This window comes from Rhinolophus ferrumequinum, chromosome 12, assembly GCF_004115265.2.
Source record: "Rhinolophus ferrumequinum isolate MPI-CBG mRhiFer1 chromosome 12, mRhiFer1_v1.p, whole genome shotgun sequence".
In the NCBI taxonomy this organism is placed as follows: Eukaryota; Metazoa; Chordata; class Mammalia; order Chiroptera; family Rhinolophidae; genus Rhinolophus; species Rhinolophus ferrumequinum.
The window spans coordinates 31699652-31724249 of record NC_046295.1 but is presented as its reverse complement, the minus strand read 5'-3'; the positions used below and the strand labels follow the sequence as shown (position 1 = coordinate 31724249).

At 37.4% G+C, this 24598-nt stretch overlaps 1 protein-coding gene across 1 annotated transcript in view; it reads right to left on the bottom strand.

Annotated features, from left to right (window-relative positions):
- SPATA6L (spermatogenesis associated 6 like) overlaps window positions 1-24598 on the bottom strand; it is a 51781-nt gene that overhangs the window by 20052 nt on the left and 7131 nt on the right. The window contains 4 exon segments of the mRNA XM_033124038.1: window positions 444-521; window positions 6289-6413; window positions 20938-20979; window positions 24198-24246. Of these exon segments, the coding sequence (XP_032979929.1) occupies window positions 444-521; window positions 6289-6413; window positions 20938-20979; window positions 24198-24246 (294 nt within the window).

Genomic DNA, 24598 nt, shown 5'->3' with positions numbered 1-24598 from the left:
GAGAAATTAGGGCTGAACAAAAGGGCAAAATGGAAGCAGTGTTCATGGATGCCCCCAAACCCTTTATGGTTACCAAAGACGGCCCACAAATATAACTTTGAGCTTCAGCCTTGACAAAAGAAAGAAGGAAACACTACTGTTCTTAAGATCAAGAGTAAAAGTCATGGAACAACAACCACCAATAACGCTAACTAACTTACACGTCGAAGTTGTGATCTTAGCTTCTGGATCATTCTGCTCCACCACCATGATAAATGTGTGCCAAATATACTCATTTTAATGTGATTGGCTTAGCAAATAGTTTGAATACAGAAATTCAAATCAAGTAATAGGTCTCCAGGTTTCTATTTGCCCAGTTGCATCTAAACTTTGTAAACCGAGTTCTTTAAATTTCTAGAGAAAATTATTGACATTTGCATTACTGGCTTTTTTATTATACTTACAAGAAATCTGTTTCTATGTAGAAACACACCTTCTCTGATGGCTGTCCTAGTAGAAAACTCTATTTTGGGAGCAATGCCCTAAAAATAAAACAGCATAAAAGAGGCAAATAAAATTATTGGAAACAGGTTCTTTGCCCATCCCATTCTAACTTGAAATCATACAAGAACCTAATTGCTCTTTTATGAGGTTGGCATAATCCATACACATTATCTAAAATATATTAATACATATAACAAATATATATACAATGGAATATTATTCAGCCTTTAAAAAGAAGGAAATCCTGTCTTTGTGACAACATAGAAGAAACTGAAGAGCATTACGCTAACGTGAAATAAGCCAGACACCAAAAGAGAAATACTGCATGATCTCACTTACATATGGATTTTAAAATAGTCAAACTCATAGAAGCAGAAAATAGAATGCTGGTTGCTGGGGGGCTGGAGGATGGGGGAAATAGGGAGGCGTTGGTCAAAGGATACAAAGTTTCAGTTATGCAAGATGAGTAATTTCTGGAGACCTAATGTACAGCAATGTGACTATAGTTGATACTATGTTGTATATTTGAAATTTTCTAAGAGAGTAGATCTTAAGTGTTCTCACCACACACACACAAAATGATAACTAATAACAGTAAGTGATAGATAGGTTAATTAGCTTGATTATAGCAATTATTTTACAATATAGACGCATATCAAAACATCAAGTTGTATATCTTAAATATGCACAATTTTTATTTGTCAATTATGCATCAATAAAGATGAAAAATAAAATATATACATAAGAGAATATCTAAACACTTACATAATTAGTATTATGTGCCAGGCTCTGACCTAAGTGCTTTGCATATATTAACTCACCTCATTCTCAGAACAATCCCATGAGGTGGGTCCTAATAGTATCTCCACTTTGTTGATGAGTAAACTTAGATACAAAAAGTTAAGTAACTTGCAGAACTGGTACTTGAACCTAGGCATTCTAACTCCAGTGTCCACGCAATTAGCTACTTTATTTAAAATATTGGACCATGGCACTGAATGAGATAACCTAAGGGGCAGGTTATCTCATTTAGTTCCATGGCTAGGATTCTCTCCTTCCTATCTACTTACTTTGAAAACTTGCTTTGTACCTTAGTACCAAATATTTATGTTCATTGATCTATTTCCAAACTCTTTATTTTGTTGATTGATACTCCTATTTTTGCTCAGTACTTCCTAAAATATTGTGATAATACATATATCACAATATTTTAAAAATCCTTATATATATATATATATATATATATATATATATATATATACACTATCATAATAAGGATTTTACATGTGAGGGAACAGACTCAGAGAGGTTAATAGTCTGTCCAATGTCACACAGCTGGGGATTGGTAGAGCCAGGATTGGAAACTGTCAGACAGCAAAGCCCATCTTCTTTCAATTACTCCATGCTACCTCTTCGAGGGGTGGGGCTTGTGTATCACTAGTCAGCTTGTTTCCTGTGCATTCATTCATTTCTATGCATATTCATTACTGTGCATTCATCTTGTCTGTGGAACAAGTCCTTATCGACACAACCTACATCCTCAGTTCCTTTTCTTTTTTTTTGCCTCTACAATGCATGCCCATAACAGTGCTAGGCCTGGACTGGTGACTCAAGATTTCTGGGCTTACAAACACGAGGGTCCAGTGCTGCAGAATAAGATAATCCGGGGGGGCATTTGATAAAGAATGTACAATGACAGGACCAGCACAGCCTCACCTCCCATTATCGAGACTCCCCACATGAAGAAGGGGGCTGGGAAGCTCCCAGGGTGTACAGTGCTACTGTGAATCACAAGAGCTCACATGTGTCCCAAGGAGACAGGAGGGTCACCCAAGGACCAGTTGCCTGAGACTAAACAAGTCATCTCTTGAACCACAGACTTGTGCAGTCTTCTCATTGCCTCATAGGGAGGTAGTATTAACCCTTCAATGACAGTATAATAAAATGTAAGAGCTCACATTTATTGTGAACTTAACTATATACCACTATTATGCTAAACACTATCCAAGGTCTGACAATTAAGTTCACAAACTCATCCTAGAAAAAGTGCTACATACCTCATTGTTGAATATCACTACGATCACTTTCAAAGTACTCCCCTTGGGAAGCTATGCAATGACACCAGTGCCTAGTCCACCCTTCAAAGCAGTTTTTGGAACTCTTTTTCCGAAATGGCCATCAGAGCTGTCATTGTATTACCCTTGATGTCCTGAATGTCATCAAAATGTCTTCCTTTCAATATTTCCTTTATCTTCAGGTAAAGAAAGAAGTCAGTTGGGAGCAGATCAGCTGAGTAGGGAGGGTGTTCCAATACAGTTATTTGTTACTGGCTAACAAACTCCCTCACAGATAGTGTCATGTGAGCTGGTGCATTGTCGTGATGCAAGAGCCATGAACTGTTGGCAAAAAGTTCAGGTTGTCTAACTTTTTCACACAGCCTTTTCAGCACTTCCAAATAGTAAACTTGGTTAACTATTTGTCCAGTTGGTACAAATTCATAATGAATAATCCCTCTTGATATCAAAAAAGGTTAGCAACAATCTATCGAAGGGACACTTTGGTTGTTTCCATCTCTTGGCCACCATAAATAAAGCTGCAATGAACACAGAAGCACATACATCTTTACGGATAAATGTTTTCAGATTTTTGGGTAAATACCTAGGAGAGGGACTGCTGGGTCATATGGTAATTCTATACATGATTGGATAAAGAAGATGTGGTATATATACATAATTCTGTCGTAAGAAAAGATGAAATAATGCCATTAGTGACAACATGGATGGATCTTGAGATTATTGTGCTAAACAAAATAAGTCAGGTAGAAAACGTCAAGAACCATATGATTTCACTGATATGTGGGACATAAAACTGAAAACAACAAAGGAACAAGACAAACAAATGAAGAAACAAAAACTCATAAACACAGACAATAGTTTACTGGTTACCAGAGGGTAAGGGGGGTGGGGGGGTGGTAGATGAGGGTAAAGGGGATCAAACATATGCTGATGGAAAGAGAACTGACTCGGTGGTGAATACACAATGTGATATATAGATGATGTATTATAGAATTGTACACCTGAAACCTGTATAACTTTACTAACAATTGTCACCCCAATAAATTTTAACTTTTTTTAAAAAAATGGTTAGCAACATTGTTGCAACAAGTTCAAGAACGTAATTGTCAGACCTCATACATATATTACCTCAATTACCCTTCACAATAACCCTATAAGGGAAATACCATTTTACAGATGAGAAAACTAGGTACACGGAGATTAAGTAATTTACCCTTAGTCACAGTCATTGAGTGACACAACTGGGATTGAACCCAGACAATCAGAGTCCATATTTAGCCATTATCCACGCAGGTGCTTAATTGATATTCAAATCCCTGATCCATTTACCTAGAGAGGAGAAGGGGGGTCCCTATCAGTGAGGAATCTATATTCTATAACACATTCTTGTTCACCTCATATAACCTACACTCCTGGCAATGATTTACAGACAGTAAGGAGGAATGTGTTTTCTTTGTCACAACAGCACCAATAGTTCAGAGCTAAAATTTACAGGCTCCATCTTGTCCGATCTCCCTAGCAATGGGATGATGATGATGGTAGTTAGGTCGATTAAGTGGATTTAACACTAGGATTTTTCTAGAATCACTGCACTAAAGAGAAAATTAAATTAACTAAAAGTTAAGAATTAAAAAAATACTATTCTTTCTGCTTACCTTATAAAGTCAGTCTTCACCTAACAAGAAAACAGATTATGAAAACATCCTTGAAAAAGAAAACTCCTTGGCCTTGGCAGGAAAAAAAGGGGATGGGGGATCGCTGTTAGGGTATCAAGTGAGTAAAATAAAACAAAATACGGAAATACAGAGAAAAGTCACATTTTAGTGGAAGAAATACATCAAATTCTTGGTGAATCAATGAGTTAAGAGAAAATAATGAAGTAAATGATTTGCCTGACCTGTACGTAAAATTCATTCTCCTGTCCTACAATATGAATGAAAAGAAACTGGCAATTGGCTGAAATAAACATGCGAGAATGCGCATTGAGCAGTGACGAAGAGTGAAAAGACTGAAGTCCAACAGGCCAGCATGAGAATCCTTGCTTCATCGCTCACCAGCTACGTGACTCTGAGTACATTTCTTAAACTCCCTATGCCAACTTCCCCAACCATAAAATGGGGAAAAGAATAGTAGCCAGGGTTAAGGAGAACTGAACAAGATAATCCACGTAACGAACTCAGGACAGTGGCTGGCACCTAGTGAACACGCAATGAATGTCAGCTAGTATTAAAACTTCAGCAATCGGTTTTATTATTGCTTTATGGGACATTTGAGAGAAAATGAGCTCCTCTATCTTTTTATAATTGTTTAAATATAGTTCATTAACTTCATTGAAAGAATTGATACTTCACCTCTAACGCATGATGGTCTTTCCCCACAGTTTTAAAGGCCTTTCCCTAATGATTACCTGCATTTATGAAAAACTATAAATCCAAGTTCCTATGGGTGCTTCTTCCTACTTATGCCCATACAGTTAAACAGAGATAACACTTGGGAAAAATATAAAAGGTGTGTTTCTCCTTGTCTTGAAACTTAGCTGGATTCCAGCCCAATGTTTATAGATGGCTTTTCTTTAATAAAAAAAGTCAGGCAAACCGAAGTTAATATAAAGTATATTCCCCACCTGATTCTCACCAGTTTTATCCCCTTTTAGCTTCTAAAGAGTAACAACTCAATAATTCAAATAATAAAGGCAAGCATCTCACGAGTACGATGGATGCAAGTGATACACAAAGAATATCTCTAAGAAAAAAATGGTATCAGTGATTTTCACCAAACCCCCAAAGATAAAGGAGGGCTTAAAGTTTTAGTGATTAGGACAATTTTTGATGAATGTTTGCTGTTTGAAGTATTAGAACTAGAAATTCTGCCACCATAAATGTCATAGAAACAGGGGATCTGCATATTATATATTCTACACAGTACGCTCAACAAAACAGAGAAAATAACATTTTATTAAACTACAAAAATAGTGATTCAGTAACAGAAGTTGAGTATTAAATACATATTTTATAATCCACAAACATGTGGTCCTTAAAATGGAGGCCATCCAAGTGACATAAAAGTCAAGAAAATTGTCAGAGTTGCTGCAGAGTCAGAAATCATCACAGATAACATCAAAGTGAATATTTTGAATTTGGGTTCAGATATTCCCCCCAAACAGTCAGATTATCAACTGAATAACTGCTGTGTCTTTTAAAATCCTTCAATAGTGTCAGTCTGTGAACTTCTGTCAGTTTCCCTCTGTTTAGTGGAGATCATATTATCTGCCTTGGCTGGCTTGAGAATTGTTATGAGAAAAATAAGACACCATATGAAAAAACTGAAGTGCAAGATAAATGAGAGGTAGCATTATTATTATACTGCTCTATTTTACTGCTCTATATTACTAAAACAATAGCTATAATTAACAAAACTGATATTAAATCTTCAGTTAATCTGCATTAAGAGGATATTTTTTAAAAGCATCCTTTTTATAACTATGTGACAGTGTGGATACGGCAATGATTTAGCCAAATAAGGTAAGACTCCCACCTCTCAGATCAATAATGGGAATCAGTATAATTTGGTATTTTGAGTGGGGCATCCAAACATGACTGCAAAACAGAGTAACAGGAATATGAACCAAGATGAAGTGATCTGCCCAAGAGCAAAGCCCTATCAGGAATAAAATGTTCATGTCCCAAGAATTTCTCTCCCAACAGAAAGCAAGCTGGGCATGATCACTTACTGGAAAACCTGCAGCCGTTTTCATGAGCACCTCCCTATACATCCCAGGGTGTGAAGGTGTCAGCTTGGGCTCAGGGAAAAGAAAATCCCGTGTGTTTTCTTCATAGTAGGCCAACTCTACCCACACTAGAAAGAAAGAAGAAAAGGCGTAAGTAGATTTACATACTGAAATGATGTACCTACATCCCTGAGTTTAACAAAATAAAAGCTTAGACAGGTGATGGCATACATGGCACACATATAAACACACACAAGTTGATTGCAGTACCTGTTATTCAAGAGACAGATGACTCTTACAAGTTTTTATCTCATGCATAATTTTTGAAAGCCTTCCCAAATCATAAAAGAAAAGAAACAACTATCAAAGGGTTACTCTACAAAGCAGAACAAAGAGGAAAATCTCTTTCCATCCATTCACTCACTCATCTGTCAATCCATCAATCATCCATCCATCCATCCATCCATCCCTTCTTTCCTTCAACAAATGTTTTCTAAGGACATACCGTGGGCCAAGTTCTAGGGATAGAACAAGAACAAGGCAGATAGTGCCCTGTTCACACAAAGGTCACAGTGAAGACTGGGGATCGGTGTGTTCTGTAATGTAGGGATGTCAGTGTCTCAGTGGCCCAGAAAACGGGAAGCCAAAGGTTCTAAAGTGTCCTGCAATGCTCAAGTCACTCCTACACAACTTTCTAACAACCTTCCCAGATAGTCTTCCAGTGAGAAACCATTTTATAAGCATCTGAGCCTGGAATCTAACTGTTACATATAAACACAAAGCACTTTTTTGCACAATTTAAAATACACTAAATTTTCACGAACATGGGTACCACGTTAATTGAGGGAAAACTGTACTTAGCTTTGTTTGGATCTTTACTGAGACCCTTTTGGCATTTTGAAAATCATGTCACATCTAAATACTTCATTATGCTCAACATTTACGTATTGATATCATTTTATTTTATTTATTTATTTTGATATCATTATCATTTTATGTACGTATTGATATCCTTTTATTTCTCCTTTATATTACAGTTGAATTACTATGATTTGTGTAAGTTGGTTCTATTAACTACGATGAATATTTTTCAGTGTGGTAGAAGGTATGCTACAAAATACTCATTACTAAAGAAGACCGTGGCCTAACAGGATTGAGAATCACTGAGCTACAGCACGGAGAAGCTGCCCTCTATCTGAGCCCTCATTCTCTGCACGGCAGTTGCTACCCAAGTGGTTTGGACTGAGCATGGTCCCTGCACAGAGCACCGCCAAAAAAGAAACGTAGTGGATGAGGTTAACTTGACTGTTTGGTGACCGCCATTTTATTTGTGAGAAGAATTCTGATGAGGGTATATTTTTGGTACATCAACTGGAGGGAACAATTGACCTTATATCACATAATATAATGGATTAATGTCTCCTTCTTAATCCACCTACTATGAATGTTTGGGTTCTAATAAGGATAAAAGTGTAAAAAAGAATGTATTCCAAATTTTTCATCATAATATCATTTCTTTCTACTCTTCCCCTCTCAGACATTCTCTAGACACAGTAAACTAATGATGTATCATTCTCTCCTCTGCGGTATAGGTCCCTCAGCTTAGGCTATTCCTTCCCAAATGTCCTTTTCTTCCTTCCCATCCTGTTGAGATCTTATTAATCTTTCAAGTTTCACCTTAAAATGTCTTACAGTATATCCAACATAATAGGTTCCAAAATAGAACTCTTGATTTTTTTCCCCTAAGTACCCTCTCCCCTACACGCCCATCAGAGACACCAGTACCAGTTGCCCAAGCCAAAAGTCTAGGATTTATCCTTGATTCCACTCTTTCACTCCTTACCTCAATCCATTAGCAAGTCCTCTTGACTCTATCTCCAGAATAAATCTAAAAACTCCCCTCCTCTCCATCTTTACAGCTACCACCCCCACTCTCAGCAAGCACCACCTCGCTCTTGGACTGCTACTATGACCTCCTACGTGTCACCCTGCTTCCATTCTTCCCGCACTAAAATCTGTTCTCCACACACTGTGATGCTATAAATACAACAGATGTGTCTTCACCGGCTCTCTATGATGGGCATGACCTCCCCGCTTTTGTTGGCCAGAGAGACTTCCTCCATTCAGAGGTCTCAGAAGTGCAGCCTGAAAATGGGAACTGATATGACAACTTCCTCACCCATACTAGCAGCAAAATACAACTTTCTACTAAACCCTACAATGCAAGTGGTTAAGAACTCAGGTTCCAGGTTCAGACGTCAGAGCTGGATTCAAATCCTGCTTCACCAATTTACCAGCTATGTGACTTGGAGCAAATTACGTAAATGCCTTAACGTCAGCTTCCTCTTGAGGAAAATATGTAAAACTCATAATAGCACCTGCCCTTAGGACTCTTGTGAGGACAGATGACAACCCACGTGAAGTGCCACAACACAGTACCTGACACGACCTGCCATTACCATGATTGCTCCATGATACCAGCCCAGCAGTGGTCCCAGCACTACTCTGGTCTCTATGAATGTCATGTGTTTTCAATCATATGTTCCTTGTGGAAACAAACCCCTTGATGCATGGTATGGTGCTCTGCACACTGAGATTTCCCTTTTTCTTTTCATATGTTTTCAGCCAGTTCCCTTTTTCTTTTCATATGTTTTTAGCCAGCTCATCTATCCAAAAATGATACCCACCAAATTACTATTCCTGTATTTAGGAGGAATTTAAGATGCAAATAAGAGCTCAGAGAACTGAAGGCAGGCTCATCCACCCTCTTAGGAATCACAGGGAGAAAAAGAGACAAACAGCGTTAGAAAAATAGAAAGCTGTGAAACTTCTCAATTCTGTCTCTCTGGTTTGGTCATTTTCTAGAGATCCAAAGTGCCACCCCATCTGAAAAGGTCACACGCCAAGGGGATGTTACAACAAGAGCCTAGGTTATAACTAATAAATAAACATATACACAGACTGAGCAATTCTCATAAGCCAAGTGAAATGTCTGAAAGCACTCCATGTTCTTAACAAGCTAATGCACACACAGGGGACATCACGAATGCCATTATGAACAATTCTCCCCCCAAAGGAAACAAATGAGCCTGCAGACAATAATTTTAATAACAATATTGGTTCGAGAAATAACTAACACTTATAGAGCATATCGAATTGACAGCTTGCTTCCCAATATAGAGTCTCATTTGACCCCTTTTTGCCACAAGGAAACTGAGGCTCTAAGAGTTGAAGATATTTGTCATGATGCCACACAGCAAAGTAGGAATTCAAAGCCAGATCATCTGAGGCAGAAGTTTTCCTTGCTGATGTCTCGTAAACATCACAACAAAGTATAAAATCAAGCTCTGATTCAGGGAATGGGTGCCTACTAAAATAGCATTTTTACAGCTGGACTCAATATACACGGCACATACCAAAGTAGAGGTTTGTATTTAACAGGTCAGTAAAAAGAAAACATCAAGCTCAACCAGTAAAAAGAAAACATCAACCAGGATTATGCTGCCCCCCTGTGTCCACTTGCTTTTTCCCATCTTTGTTAACTGAAAAGTCTGAGGAATCTATTGCTTCTAAACCAAATAATTGGACGCCTTCATTCTTTAGCAGTGAAGCTGCTTCTGAGGTGCTTATATCATTAATTTAACCGTCATAACATGTCTTTTGACTATAATAATGGTGTTTAAAAGCGATGTGAAAAATATGAAACAATAAATATACATACAGCAAAATGAAAAGGTAACAATTCAGCCAGTAAAGAACTGGCCCCTGAGGATCTAAATGTGTCCCATGTGATCACACAGTGCAGTCCACATAAGACTTTAAGGAAATTGTTTTGCTTAATTATCTAGTATCAGGACTAACAAATTAGGAGGGTTCACCACTGCCACTTTGTGAGTGGTGCCAACTGTGTGATACCAGGAAATGGCACATAAACATATGTGGGGCATATACACCCTTAATAAACATATGTTGGACAAATTAATAAATCAATCTATAATGCATCTGAAACTGAGTGAAATTGTTATTTTGAGCAATTCAAATTTAATTACAGTCTGAAACTGAAGGACTGTAGACAAAAGGAAAGCAAGTATACAATAAAGCCTCCATTTTGTATCTGATTAACTTTTGAGTTATAACCAGGACCATAGTATTGGCAGCTTCAATATTCTCAGGACCACAGTACACCCAGCTTCAATATTCTCTAATCACCAGTCAAGATGGCAGAGGAGGTAAATGCTGTGCTTGTATCCTCTTACGACCACATCAAAATTACAACTAAATTACAGAACAACTACCATTGAGAAGCACCTGAAGTCTAGCTGAACTGAAGTCCTACAACTAAGGTCATACAGAAGAAGCCACTTCAAGGATGGTAGGAGGGGTAGAGATGCAGAACAAGCTGGTTCCACACTCCTGTGTGACCATTAAAAATCAGGAGGGATAGCTTGGCTGTGGAGGTCCCCCAAGGAGTAAGAATTCCCAGCCCCACACCAGGCTCTCTAATCCAGGGTTCCAGTGATGAAGAGAAGTCCCCATAGCTTCTGGCTGTAAAAACCAGCAGTTTGTCGCTGGGTGAGACAGAGAGAGGCTAGAGTCCCAGGCATTCCTCTTAAAGGGCCCACACATGGACTTACTCGCTAACAGACTCACTCACTCTGAGCTTCATCACTGGGAAAGCCGCTCCAAAGGTGCCAAGGACTTACAGGGAGGAACTGAATTGTCTGGCTCCAAGACGAGGGCTGGAGGAGTGGCTTTCTCCCAGACAGAAGTGCTGGCAGAAGCCATTGTTTCTTTATTGAGCCCTCCACACTTAGGCAGGCAGAATTAGGCAGCCCTCCACATATGCAGACTTAGGCAGGCACCGTACCTGAGTCTCCATCAACCTGGCTAACACCATTCACCCTGCCCTGGTGATTCCGAGACTCCAATCCACCCAACGTGCAGGCCCACCAAAGCCCCTTCCAGGGGCTTTTCCATACAAATAGCCAATCATCGCTCATGCCATGGACTTTCCCAGTCTCTCAAAGGTTCACAATTCCTAAAAAGCAGCACCTGGCCTCTGTATGACTTGTACCTCTTACTAAGCACCCTCAAGCATGGCACTAGCAGCAACCAACCTCAGTTTGCAGCTTTGCCTCTCCCAGGCACCTATAAGGCCAGCCCAAGGGGCAACATCTATAGGTCACTTTGTGACTCATACCAAGTGGCCTCAGGCAGGGGCAAAGGCAGTAGGTGACCTTGGTCTACAACAGAGCCCCTCCCAAGAGGCCCAAGAACCAACACAGCTGGTGGCCACCTTCAGACAATACCAGAGCACCACCCAACCATCACCACCAAAGACATACCCAAAGGGCAGACTGGGCAGGCACTAGATTCCTGCTAAAGCAAATCCTGCTCTGTAGGGTCAGCCTCTGCACATCAGCTCCTCCACTGTAGTTACTGCCAGTCTTCAAAATCAACCAGCCTGATAGTCAATCCCTCCCACTGACATGCAAACAGCAACCAAGGCTCGACTTCAATAGGAGGGCACATGCAACTCACACAAGGGACACAGTTACAGGGAGACTGCACCACTGGGCCCCAATGGACACTTACCAAATAATGCCACTCTGCTAAGACCAGGAAACACAGCAGCTCTACCTAATACATAGAAACAAACACAGGTAGGTAGGCAAAATGAAGAGATAAAGAAACATATTCCAAATCAAAGAACAGAACAAAGCTCCAGAAAAAGAAATAAACAAAATGGAGACAAGCAATCTATCAGATTTAGAGTTTCAAACACTGCTTACAAGGATGCTCAATGATCTCAGAGAGACTTCAACAAAGAGACAGGAAACACAAAAAATAACCAGTCAGAAATGAAGAATACTATAATTGAAATAAACAATACCTTAAAGGGAATCAATAGTATATTAGATGAAGCAGAGAATCAAATCAGTGATTTGGAAGATAAGGTAGCAGAAAACACCCAAACAGAACAACAAAAAGAAAAGAATTCAAAAAAAAAAAAAAAAAAAAAAAACAGAAAGAAAGAAAGAAAAGAATTCAAAAAATTTAGGATAGTTTAAGATACCTCTGGGACAACATCAAACATACTAACATTTGCATTATAGGGGTACCAGAAGGAGAAGAGAGAGAGCAAAGAATTGAAAACCTATTTGAAGAAATAATGACAGAAAACTTCCCTAACCTGGCGAAGGAAATAGACATACAAGCCCAGAAAGTGCAGAGTCCCAAACAAGGTGAACCCAAACAGGCACACACCAAGATACATCATAGTTAAAATGCCAAAGGTTAAAGATAGACAGAGAATCTCAAAAGCAGCAAGAGAAAAGCAGTTAGCTACCTGCAAAGGAGCTCTCATAAGACTGGTCAGCTGATTTCTCACCAGAAAGTTTGCAGGCCACAAGGTATTGGCAGGAACTATTCAAAGTGATAAAAAGTGAGGACCTACAACCAAGAATACTCTACTAGCAAAGCTATCATTTAGAGCAGGAGTGTCCAAACTTTTTTCAACGTTTTTCACCAAGGGCCATATACGGTAAAATACACAAACAGCTGGGCCACTCACTCGAGGTGAAGTACGTATTGCCTCACCTGGTTTATTTAAGTAAACTAAATATATTTTTGGAATATGCTGCTGGCCAATTAACAATGGGTTGCGGACCGCAGTTGGCCCGTGGGCCGCAGTTTTGACACCCCTGATTTAGAGTAAAAAAACAGATAAAGACCTTCCCAAACAAGAAAAAGCTAAAGGAGTTCATCAACGCCAAACCAGTATTACAAGAAATGTTAGAGGGAATTCTTTAAGATAAAGGGGAAAAAAAGATAAAAAATATGAGTAATTTCTGGCAATAACTATGTATCTATTAACAATTACTTTCGATGTAAGTGGATTAAATGTTCCAATCAAAAGACAGGGTAGCTGAATGAATATGAAAACCAGATCCTTACATATGCTGCCTACAAGAGACTCACTTCAGATCTACAGACGCACACAGTAAAGAGATGAAAGTAAAGGGATGAAAAAAGATATTTCGTGAAAATGAAAACAAAACAAAACAAAAAACAAAACCTGAAGTAACAATACTTATACCAGACAAAACAGACTTTAAAACAAAGGCCATAACAAGAGACAAAGAAGGACCTAGTAATCCCACTTCAGGGTATTTATCTGAAGAAACCCAAAATGCTACTTTGAAGGGACATATATACATTGCAGCATTGTTTACAATAGCCAAGATGTGGAGGCAGCCTGGATGTCCGTCGACCAGTGAATGAATAAAGAGGAGGTGGTACATATATACAATGGAATATTCCTCGGCCATGGAAGGGAATGGGTTCTTGCCATCTGTGACAGCATGAATGGATCTGGAGGGTATTGTGCTGAGTGGAGTGTGTCAGACAGAGAGAGACAGATGCAATGTGATTTTGCTTATATGTAAAATCTAAAGAACAAAATAAATGAACAAACAAAACAGAAACAAACTCATATAGAGACTATTTTGATGGTTGCCAGATGGGAGGGGGATTGGGGATGGGTGAAAAAGGAGATGGGATTAAGAAGTACGAATTAGTTGTTACAAAGTAGTCATCAGGATGTAGGGTATAGCATAAGGAATACAATCAATAATATTGTAATAACTATGTATGGTATCAAATGGGTACTAGATTTATTGGGGTGATAGATGGTAGGGGGGTTGGGGTGCCAGGGTGAAAAAGGTAAAGGCATTAAGAAGCATAAATTGGAAGTTACAAAACAGTCATAGGGATGTAAAGTAAAGCATAGGGAATATAGTCAATAATATTGTGATAGCATGGTATGGTGTCAGATGATTGCTGGACTTACGGTGATCACTTCTTTAGGTATATAAATGTTGAATAACTATGGTGTACACCTGAAACTAATATAGTATTGCATGTTAACTATAGTTTAATAAAAATTTTAAAAATAAAAAAAAACAGAATCACTGTTAATATTTGAACACTGAGAGGATAATGGAATCAAAAGAGCTCTGCTGTAAAGGAATAGATTTATAAAAAGAAATGGGGCCAAACAGTCTTGATAGGGTTTTCAATAGAATTTAAAACTTAGTGGGGCTGCCGGACAGCTCAGTTGGTTAGAGCACGAGCTCTCAACAACAAGGTTGCCAGTTCAATTCCCTCATGGGATGGTGGGTTGCACCCCCTGCAACTAAAGATTGAAAACAACGACTGGACTTGGAGCTGAGCTTCACCCTCCACAACTAGATTGAAGGACAACGACTTGACTTGGAGCTGATGGACCCTGGAAAAACACACTGTTCCCCAATATTCCCCAATAAAAAAATAAAAAATAAAAAAAAAACCTTAGTGAGCACAATGAATGTACCTTAACACATATTTACATTTTTGTGATGCACTTAATACAGTATCACAATAAATCTTATTTCCCTAAAAACAAAACAAAAAATGAATCATCGTAGTTTAAAACTATTCTTGATACTTTCTCACAGGTGGATTTCTGATCATGTGAAAAACATATGGCAGTCTAAGATACAATAAATTCTAAAAAGCAAATTGCAAAATATGTATATTCAACCAAAACAGAATACTAAATATACATATACTAAATACTAGATATATTTAGTATATACGTATGTGTGCACATATGTGTGTATGTATATATGTATGTATTTTAGGGTTGGTTGAATATACTAAATACATTATATATACCAAATACATTCTTAAAAGGTCTAAAAAGATACTCAACAAATTATTAATACTAATTATGTCAGGGGTTGTTGATGAATGTGTTTTTGGCTTTATTTTATAAAATTTTATGTTAATTAAAAATTTTATAGTGAGAATATTTAGGTATTGGGTAATAATTTTAATTCATGTAAAATTAAATACAACCAAAGTGGGCCTGCTTCCATTTTACTAGCATACTAAAATATAACTTGCCCATTAGCAATAATTTATGTTTAAACATAAAATTGGGTCAAATAAGAAAAAAAAAAACTTACGGGAATAAAAACCTCAATGCCCTGATTTTAGCCTGTTACTTTTAGGCTGAAAAAAATTCAGTAAGAATGTCTGGAAAGCAGGTAGGAGACATCTCTGATCGTCCCTCTGTTATGCCTACCTAAGAAAGTAATGACATACACAAGAGTGTCTGTCCATAGATCCATGGACAGTGGGGTTCTTATCTGTTTTCAGAGCCCGTTTCTGCCAATGCATTGAGAGACAGAAGAAAGAACATAGATCCCAGGTCCACTGCACTGGGGCCTTGTCATGATCCAGGGACAGCCACAGTGGACTGGGCTATGATACTCATACAAGCCTCTACAGCTACCGCTGCTTTAGCTGAGACATCTGCCAGGCTCACTATCCCTCTCCTATGCTGTCTTAAGAAAAAGAAAAGTTCACACAATAAAATATCAAAATAGGAGACAATATGTCTCAATCATAACTGATGGGAAACATTGGTAAAAATATCCAGAATTATACCAAAATGCAATGTTAACATCCAGAATTCGCTCCACATGCAATCAAAGGACACTGACAGTCATATGATACAGAAGAAAAGGAAGAAAACAAATCATAACGTGGGAAAATGGAAAATTGTAAGAATTTAAAGTAGTCACAAGTGATATCGAAAAAGAAAGGGCCATAAAGAATGTAAGATATATTTTAAAGAAATTATTACACATTTTGTAAACAAAATGAATCCAAATGATAACATCCAACATTTAACTCCAATATGCAGAACGGACAGGATATACACTGCTGGATGCAGCCAAAGTAGTGGCAACCTGCTGTGGATCAGTTTACTCCCAGGTTACAAGACACAGTTCAATCTTATACTTTTATTATGTGAAAATATACCAAGAAGAAAAAATAATTTTATAAAGATTTGAGACAAAGAAAGTCTATGCTTAACAATATCAATTTAAATATACTTATAACACTATGGAAAAATACATAGCTATTGAAAATGACAAAGAAATTCTACTCCAGGACCCTCGGGAGCTGACTGGGCAGTGGAGACCTCTGAAGTTTACTGCTACCAGGAGGTGAGCACCTAATCTTTGAACTTAATTGAACGAATCAGTTATTAAACAAGAATGGGAAAACCCATTAAGATTACCCACAGAAACATGGATTCCAACATCATCCAGAATGAATTCACCTGCGTTATATGCAAGACTTATTGCATAGACCCTGTCACCATAGGCTGTGGGCACGGCTTTTGTTTGCCTTGTTTCTGTATCTCCTGGGAGGAAGCCCCACATCCTCCTCACTGCCCTGCATGCGGAGAAACATCACCTCAAATGAACTTTAAAACCAACATTGTTTTGAAGCCATGGACAGTCCTTGCCAGACAGGCAAGACACTACCACCTACCGAGCTGTGCAGGACAGACATGTGAGGTACACGTGCAGACAAAGAACTTCTTCTGTGAGGTTATCAAGGACCTGCTCTGTGTGCTCTGCCGTAAGTCTAAGGAGCACGTGGCTCACAGGCATCGCTCCCCTGACTGGGTCGCTGAGGAATACTGGCAAAGGTTCCTGGAGCAAGTGAGGTGCATGTGGGAAAAGACACAAAAAAAATCAAAGAAATCTAAACAGAGAGACCAGCAAAATCACAACGTGGGAGGATAATGTGACTCTACGGAAGACAATGATTCGTACTGAACGTCAAAAGGTGAATCTACTGTTCTACACAGAAGAGAAATGTTGTTTAGAGAGAATAGAAAAGGAAAGCAAAGAGATTTTTCAACAACCGAAGGAAAGTAAAGACAGAATGTGTCTAAAGGAGACACACCTAAGAGGACTATATGAGGAACTCACTGAAATGTGCTGTAAGCCAGACACGGAACTGCTCCAGCATTTTGTAAACCTATCGAAAAGGAGAGTCAGTGCAGCTGCACATGCCGCAACCTGTGGCCCCGCACGCAGCTCAGTTCGTGGCCCTTTGCTGGACAGATAGACAGGCTCAGCCGCCTCCGAGGGCAGATTTCCTTGGATCATGAAAGAGTCACTGGTCACATCCCCCTGTTTGAAGACCTGAGGAGTCTGCTCTTTAGTCCCGATCCTCCTGATGTGGCCAAGACCCCAACAAGACATTTTCTTGCCTGGGAAGACACGACATTCCTCTCTGGCCAACATTACCGAGAGGTGGATGTGGCGAGCTGTTGCAATTGCATCACTGGATTTTGTAATGAGGGAGGGATGACGTGGTACTTGGTGCTGGGGGAATGGTTCTACTTTTGTGTATCAAAGAGGATGATCAGTGCAGTCTCTTTACCTCCTCCCCATTGTTCCCTCACTATGTAGAATGGCCTGTAGGCCACGTGGGGGTGTTTCTGAATTATGAAAGTGGTGTCATGAGCTTTGTGACTGAGGCCAATAGTTCTCTCATTTGTAGTTTGCTCTCATATTCCTTCTCTTCTCCTCTCAGACCTTTTCTTTAGTCTGGACACCCACAGTAAGGGACAGGTCAGGAACCTGACCCACCACACATGTCGGGAATACCAATACCCAAGATAGCTAACTTAGTGCCTTCCTTATTTAACTCCATCTTTCTTGATGAAAGAGATTGTCTATTTTTTAAAGGGTTGATAATGTTAAGGGTACAAATTTGTTTCACTTTTCTTTAAATAAAAATAATCTCACTGAGGGGAAAAAAAGAAAAGAAAATGACAAAGAAGTAAACTACAGGTAACAATAGAAAATGACAAAGAAGTAAACTACAGGTAACAATGTAGAGTGAAAAACAAAAACCTAAAATATTATATACATACTGTTTATAGACCTATAAAAACATAAGTAAATTAATGAAATTCTTTATAGCTATTAAAAATAATGATGTGCCATTTGTAACAACATGGATGGATCTGAGATTATTATACTAAGCAAAATAAGGCAGGTAGAAAAAGTTGAGAACCATATGATTTCACTGATATGTGGGATATAAAACTGAAAACAACAAAGGAAAAAGACAAACAAATAAACAAAAACTCATAGACACAGACAACAGTTTAGTGGTTACCAGAGGGTAAGGGGGCAGGGAAGTGGTAGATGAGGGTAAAAGGGATCCAAAATATGGTGATGGAAGGAGAACTGACTCTGGGTGGTGAACACACAATGTGATATATAGATGATGTATTATAGAACTGTATACCTGAAACCTATGTAACTTTACTAACCATTGTCAACCCAATAAACTTTAATTAAAAAAATAATGATGATGATGATGTGGAACTATGCTTTTAGAAATGACAACAGTGACCTAGAATGGGGAAAGCTAATAGTAGAAGAAAATGTATGTGACTATTTATATAAAAATTCCATATCTATGTGTTCTTCTAGCCACAGGAAAATATCAAGAAACATGTTCACCAAAACATAAATAAAGGTTTTCTCATCATTTGGGGATGCTTTTTACAACAAGGTAAAACTGTGAAGATACTTTCATTTATGGAAGGGAGAAGGCAAAAATGTATAATAGCAAAGATGAGAAGAGAATTAGAAATGTTTCTGAGTTTTAGATACATTCTCTCTCTGTCTCTCTCTCTCTTACACACACACACACACACACACACATATACACACGCACGCACGCACGCGCACACACACACACCTCTTAAAAATCACCAGATCATGAACTACAAGTACACTGAAAGACTATCTATAAGAACTACTCTCATACCAGATGGCAATTTCTACTCTCTCTCACTAGCTCAGGTCTCCAGCCATTCAAGACATACCCTGTTTCCCAAAAAATAAGACCTAGCCAGACAATCAGCTCTAATGCATCTTTTGGAGCAAAAATTAATATGAGACTCGGTCTTATTTTACTATAAGACCAGGTCTTATATAATATAATATAATATATAATATAATATAATATAATATAATATAATATAATATAATATAATATATAAGACTGGGTCTTACATTAATTTTTGCTCCAAAAGACGCATTAGAGCTGATTGTCCGGCTAGGTCTCATTTTCGGGGAAACAGAGTATTATAAAGCAAAAGCACCACGGAACAGTTTCCTCTTAAAAATCCATGATTCTAGCACAGGGGTCACAAAAGTTTTCTGTAAAGGGCCAGATAGTAAACATTTTAGGCTTTGAGTATGGTCACAACTACTCAACTCTGTCAATGAGGCATGAAAGCAACGATGCCTCATTTAACATGGCCATGTTCCAATAAAACTTTATGGACAATAAAATTTGAATTTCATATAATTTTCACATCACTAAATATCCACATTTAAAATTTTTTTCCAACTACTGAAAAACATATGAACTGAAGACAGTTTGGCAATTCCTTAAAAACTCAAACACAGAGTTACCCAGCAGTTCCACTCCTAGGTATATACACAAGAGAACTGAAAACATATCCTCATCCAGCAACTTGTACATGAATGTTGATAGCTATATTATTCATAATATCCAAAACGCAGGAGCAACCCCATGTCCATCAACTGATGAATGGATTAGCAAATGGTGGTATATCCATATAAATGAATATCATTCAGCCATAGAAAGGAATGAAGTAGTGATACATGCTATAACATGGATGAACCTCGAAACATACTAAGTGAAAGAAGCCAGACATAAAAGGCCACATATTGTCTGATTGCATTTATATTAAATATCCAGAAGAGGCAAATCAATAGAGACAGAAAGTAGATTAGTGGTGGCCAGGGCTGTGGGGGAGACGGAATGAGGAGGAACTGCTAACGAGTATGGGGTCTCTCCAGGTAATAAAAATGTTCTGGAATTAGATAGTGGTCATAGTTGCACAGCTTTCTGAACATACTAAAATAACAGAATTGTACACTTGAAAATGGTGAATTTTGGGATGAAATATATGTGATGGAAAGAGAATTGACTCTGGGTGGTGAACACACAATGTGATATATATAGATGATGTATTACAGAATTGTACACCTGAAATCTATGTAACTTTACTAACAATTGTCACCCCAATAAACTTTAATTTCAAAAAAAAAAAAGAAAATGGTGAATTTTGGGATGAAATATATGTGATGGAAAGAGAACTGACTCTGGGTGGTGAACACACAATGTGATATATATAGATGATATATTACAGAATTGTACACCTGAAATCTATGTAACTTTACTAACAATTGTCACCCCAATAAACTTTAATTTCAAAAAAAAAAAAAGAAAATGGTGAATTTTATAGTATATGAATTAAATCTCAATTTTTTAAAGTGTAGAGATTTAGCTCATGAGCCACACAAAAACATAGTGCAGCTGGATTTGGACTGGAGGCCAAAGTTTGCCAACTCTGTTCTAGCATCTAACAGACAATATGGCTTTGGGTTTTACACAGACACCCCACAAATGAGAACATAGTCAAAAGCAAAAATTTGAAAGAAGCTGAGTCGGCACTGAAAAAATTATAGGATAATTAGGTAAAGTTATAAAAAATGGAAAGTCAAAGAACCACCAAACCCATAAAGTTCCTCTTCTAAAAGTGGACAAAATTAACAGATTAGTGAAAGAAAAAAAAGGGAGTTTATGTAAAGCACAACTTTTAAATGCCAGTTTTCATTCTGTCGTGCCAAAATCCTTTTAGATGTAAAGTAAGCTAATTTAGAAACGCATTTAGTGGCACTTTACCTGGAGATACTAGCTGTATTAATTCCAACCTGGTTAGGAAGCCTAAAAAAGAAAACATGAGATTATAACACTTTAGAAAATTGCCAGAGTTTTTCATTAATTGCTAAGTTTGAAACTGCCATAACATCCCCATTTACATTATTAATAATAAGTGCCATACCAACAATGACTCAGGTATTTCTACACCCAGTAAATGGAGGGCATGGTGTAACTGTGCTATAAAAGTAGCATTTCATCCCCTAAAAAATAGTGACAAAACCAATGCAATATTTTCTCTCTTAAAACTATCATCATGAATCACTTAGATAACAATAAACTTTTCATTTAAAAACCTCGAAACACAGTTGCTATCCATTAACCTATAAAAGTTTCTCTTGCTTAAAATAGTATCATATGGCTATGTTAGACATAAAATTAACATTTTTTTTATATTTCCTGAGTTCAAAATATATTTAGAAATAGTGAGCCCATGTATAATGTCTACAAGGACAAGAATAAAATTTAAATCTTAAAAGTAATTTAAAACATAAATGTGTAACAGTAAAAAAAATCAAAGATAATTCCCACAAAATGCTGAAAGTGAAAACATCTAAAAATAGACAATAGTGGTGATTATAGTTAATAATACTGTATTATATACAGCTGACCCTTGAACAACATAGGTTTGAATTGCATGGATCTACTTATACATGGATTTTTTTCAATAAATACAGTCAGCCCTTGGTATCTAAGGGTTCTGCATCCACAGATTCAACCAACCATGGATGAAAAACAGTATTTTCACATTCCCAGCTGTGGTTTCCCAACCGTAAGCACAGATCGAAAATACCATTTTCTACCCACACTTGGTTGTGTCCTCTGATGCAAACGGGCAACTCTAGAGTCAAAAGTTATCCCAGATTTTTGACTCTGTGGGGGGATTGGTGTCCCAACCCCAGTGTTATTCAAAGGTCAATTGTACTTGAAAGTTGCTAAGACAACAGATCTTAAATGTTCTCAGCACAAAACAGAAATGGTAATCATGTGATGTGATGGAGGTGTTAGCTAACACCCAGGGTGGTAATCATTTTACAACATACGAGTATAAGTGTATCAAATCAACACATTGTACACATCAAACTCACACAATGTTATACATCAATTATATCTCAAAAAACTAGAAAAATACATAATAAAAGTAAAATTCTTCCTTTGTAGACTTATGAAAAACATATAAATGCCGAGGACAGAATTTTAAATACCAAGAAACTTAACAGCTAAGACAGCCTATAATTTAGGTTTTCCGAGAGGGAGGAAGAAATTTATCCTTGCCAATCATCACCCCAATAGTAATGTTAAACAATTTGTCTCAGCCTCTAAATTCCTTACATTCAATTAATTCCCACCACATCCCATGTTCACAGATTAGAAGACTTAATGTTGTTAAGATGGCAATACTCCCCAAGTTGATCGACAGGTTCAATGCAACCCCCAACAACATCCTGGCTTCTTTACAGAAACTGACAAGCTGGTCCTAAGGTCATATGGAAAACCAAGGGAACCCACACATCAAAAGTGGTCTCGAAAAAGAACTAAGTTGGAGAACTCACCCTTCCTGATTTCGTAATTTACCACAAAGCTACAATAATCAAGATTGTGTGGTATTGTCATGATAGATATATGGATCAATGGAATAGAATTGCGAGCCCAAAAATAAACCCTCACATTTACAGGCAATTGATTTTCAACAGAGGTGCCAAGACTGTTCAACGGGGGAAAATACTCTTACCTTCAAATGGTGTTGAGATGACTGGGTATCCAGATGCAAAAGAATGAAGCTAGACCTCTATCTCATGCCATTTACAAAAATCAACTCAATATGTATCATAGACCTAAATGTAAGACCTAAAACTATAAAACTCTTACAAGAAAACATAGAAATAAATCTTGTGACTTGAATTAGGCAATAGTTTCTTAGTGACTTGAATTTCTTAGTTATAACATTAAAAGCACAAGTAACAAAAGAAAAACAAATAAAATAGAATTCATCAAAATTAAAAACTTTTGTATTCCAAAGAACACCATCAGAAAAGTAAAAAGATAATCCAAAGAATGGGAGAAAATATTTGTCAATCATACATCTGATATGGGACTTGTGTGTATAATATATAAAGAACTTACAACTCAATAATAAAAAGACCCCCAATTAAAATATAGGCAAAATAAAAAATAAAATAAAATATAGGCAAAAGCTGAATAGACATTTCTCCAAATAAGGTATACAAATTGCCAATAACCAAATGAAAAAAAAAAGTTCCATATCACTACTATCAGGGAAGTCCAAATCAAAACCACAATGAGATACCACTTCATGCCCACAAGGATGGCTACCAATCAAAAGGACAGACAATAACAAGTGTTAGCCAGAATACGGAGAAATGGAACCATCATATATTGCTGGTGGAATGTAAAATAATGCAGCTGCTTTGGTAAACAGTCTGGGAGGTCCTCAAAAGATTAAAAAGAGTTAATCATATGACCCAGCAATTCCACTTCTAGGTATTATACCCAAGAAAATGAAAACATATGTCCACAAAAGAACTCGTACATAAATATTCATAGCAGCATTATTCATCATAGCCCCAAAGTGAAAACAATCCAAATGTCCATCAACCAATGAATGGATAAATGATATATGACATATCCATACAATGGAACATTATTTGGCCATAAAAAGAAATTAAGTACTGCTACATGCCACAGCAAGGATTCACCTTGAAAACATTTTGCTAAGTGAAAGAAGCCAATCACAAAGGACCACATATTATATAATTCCATTTGTATGAAATATCCAGAATAAGCAAATCTAGAGACAGGAAGATTAGTTAGTAGTTGCCTAGGGATGGGACGGATGAGGAAGAATGGTATAGTGTTTCTTTCTGTGGAGATGAAAATGTTCTAAAATTGATTATGGTGATAGCTACACAACTCTGAATATACAAAAACCGTTTAATTGTAAAATATAAACAAACAGAATGGTATCATCCAGTATACCCCATCTATATCTAGAAAGGGCTTTGTAATTGAAACAAAAACATGATTCAAATTTTACAGACTCTCTTAAATATAATCATGGATCAAACATGGAAGTATCACAACTTGGAAAATATAATAGAAGAATTTTATATATGTGAATTACATACACACAATAATATCTCTCTCTCTCTCTCTCTCTCTCTCTCTCTCTCTCTCTCTCTCTCTCTCTCTCTCAGAGTACCTACTTTCTAAAATGTCTGCTACAACTCCAGGATCGATTGCATTTTCAAATAACTGCAAAAAAAAATGGGGAAAACAAATTTTCAACGTTTTATTAAAATATATGTATAGAAACTGCAGATTATATTCTTCCAAATAATTAACACATCAAATCCAACCATATATCTCAGGATTCAACAGCAATACCTTTAACAGTTATGTGGTTAAAAATTTAACAAATGACTATAGAATAAATGAATGAGGATTAACAAAACAATACCAAGTGCAAGGAAAAATCTGAGTTAGCTCAATCTACCACATCCCCAAAATGTCATCAACTTGACCTAGCCCTACAGTTTGTTGCTAAAAGTACATCTGGCATCAACCTCAAAAAGTTTTGAGTACCTAGAAAAACAATCTGCGTACG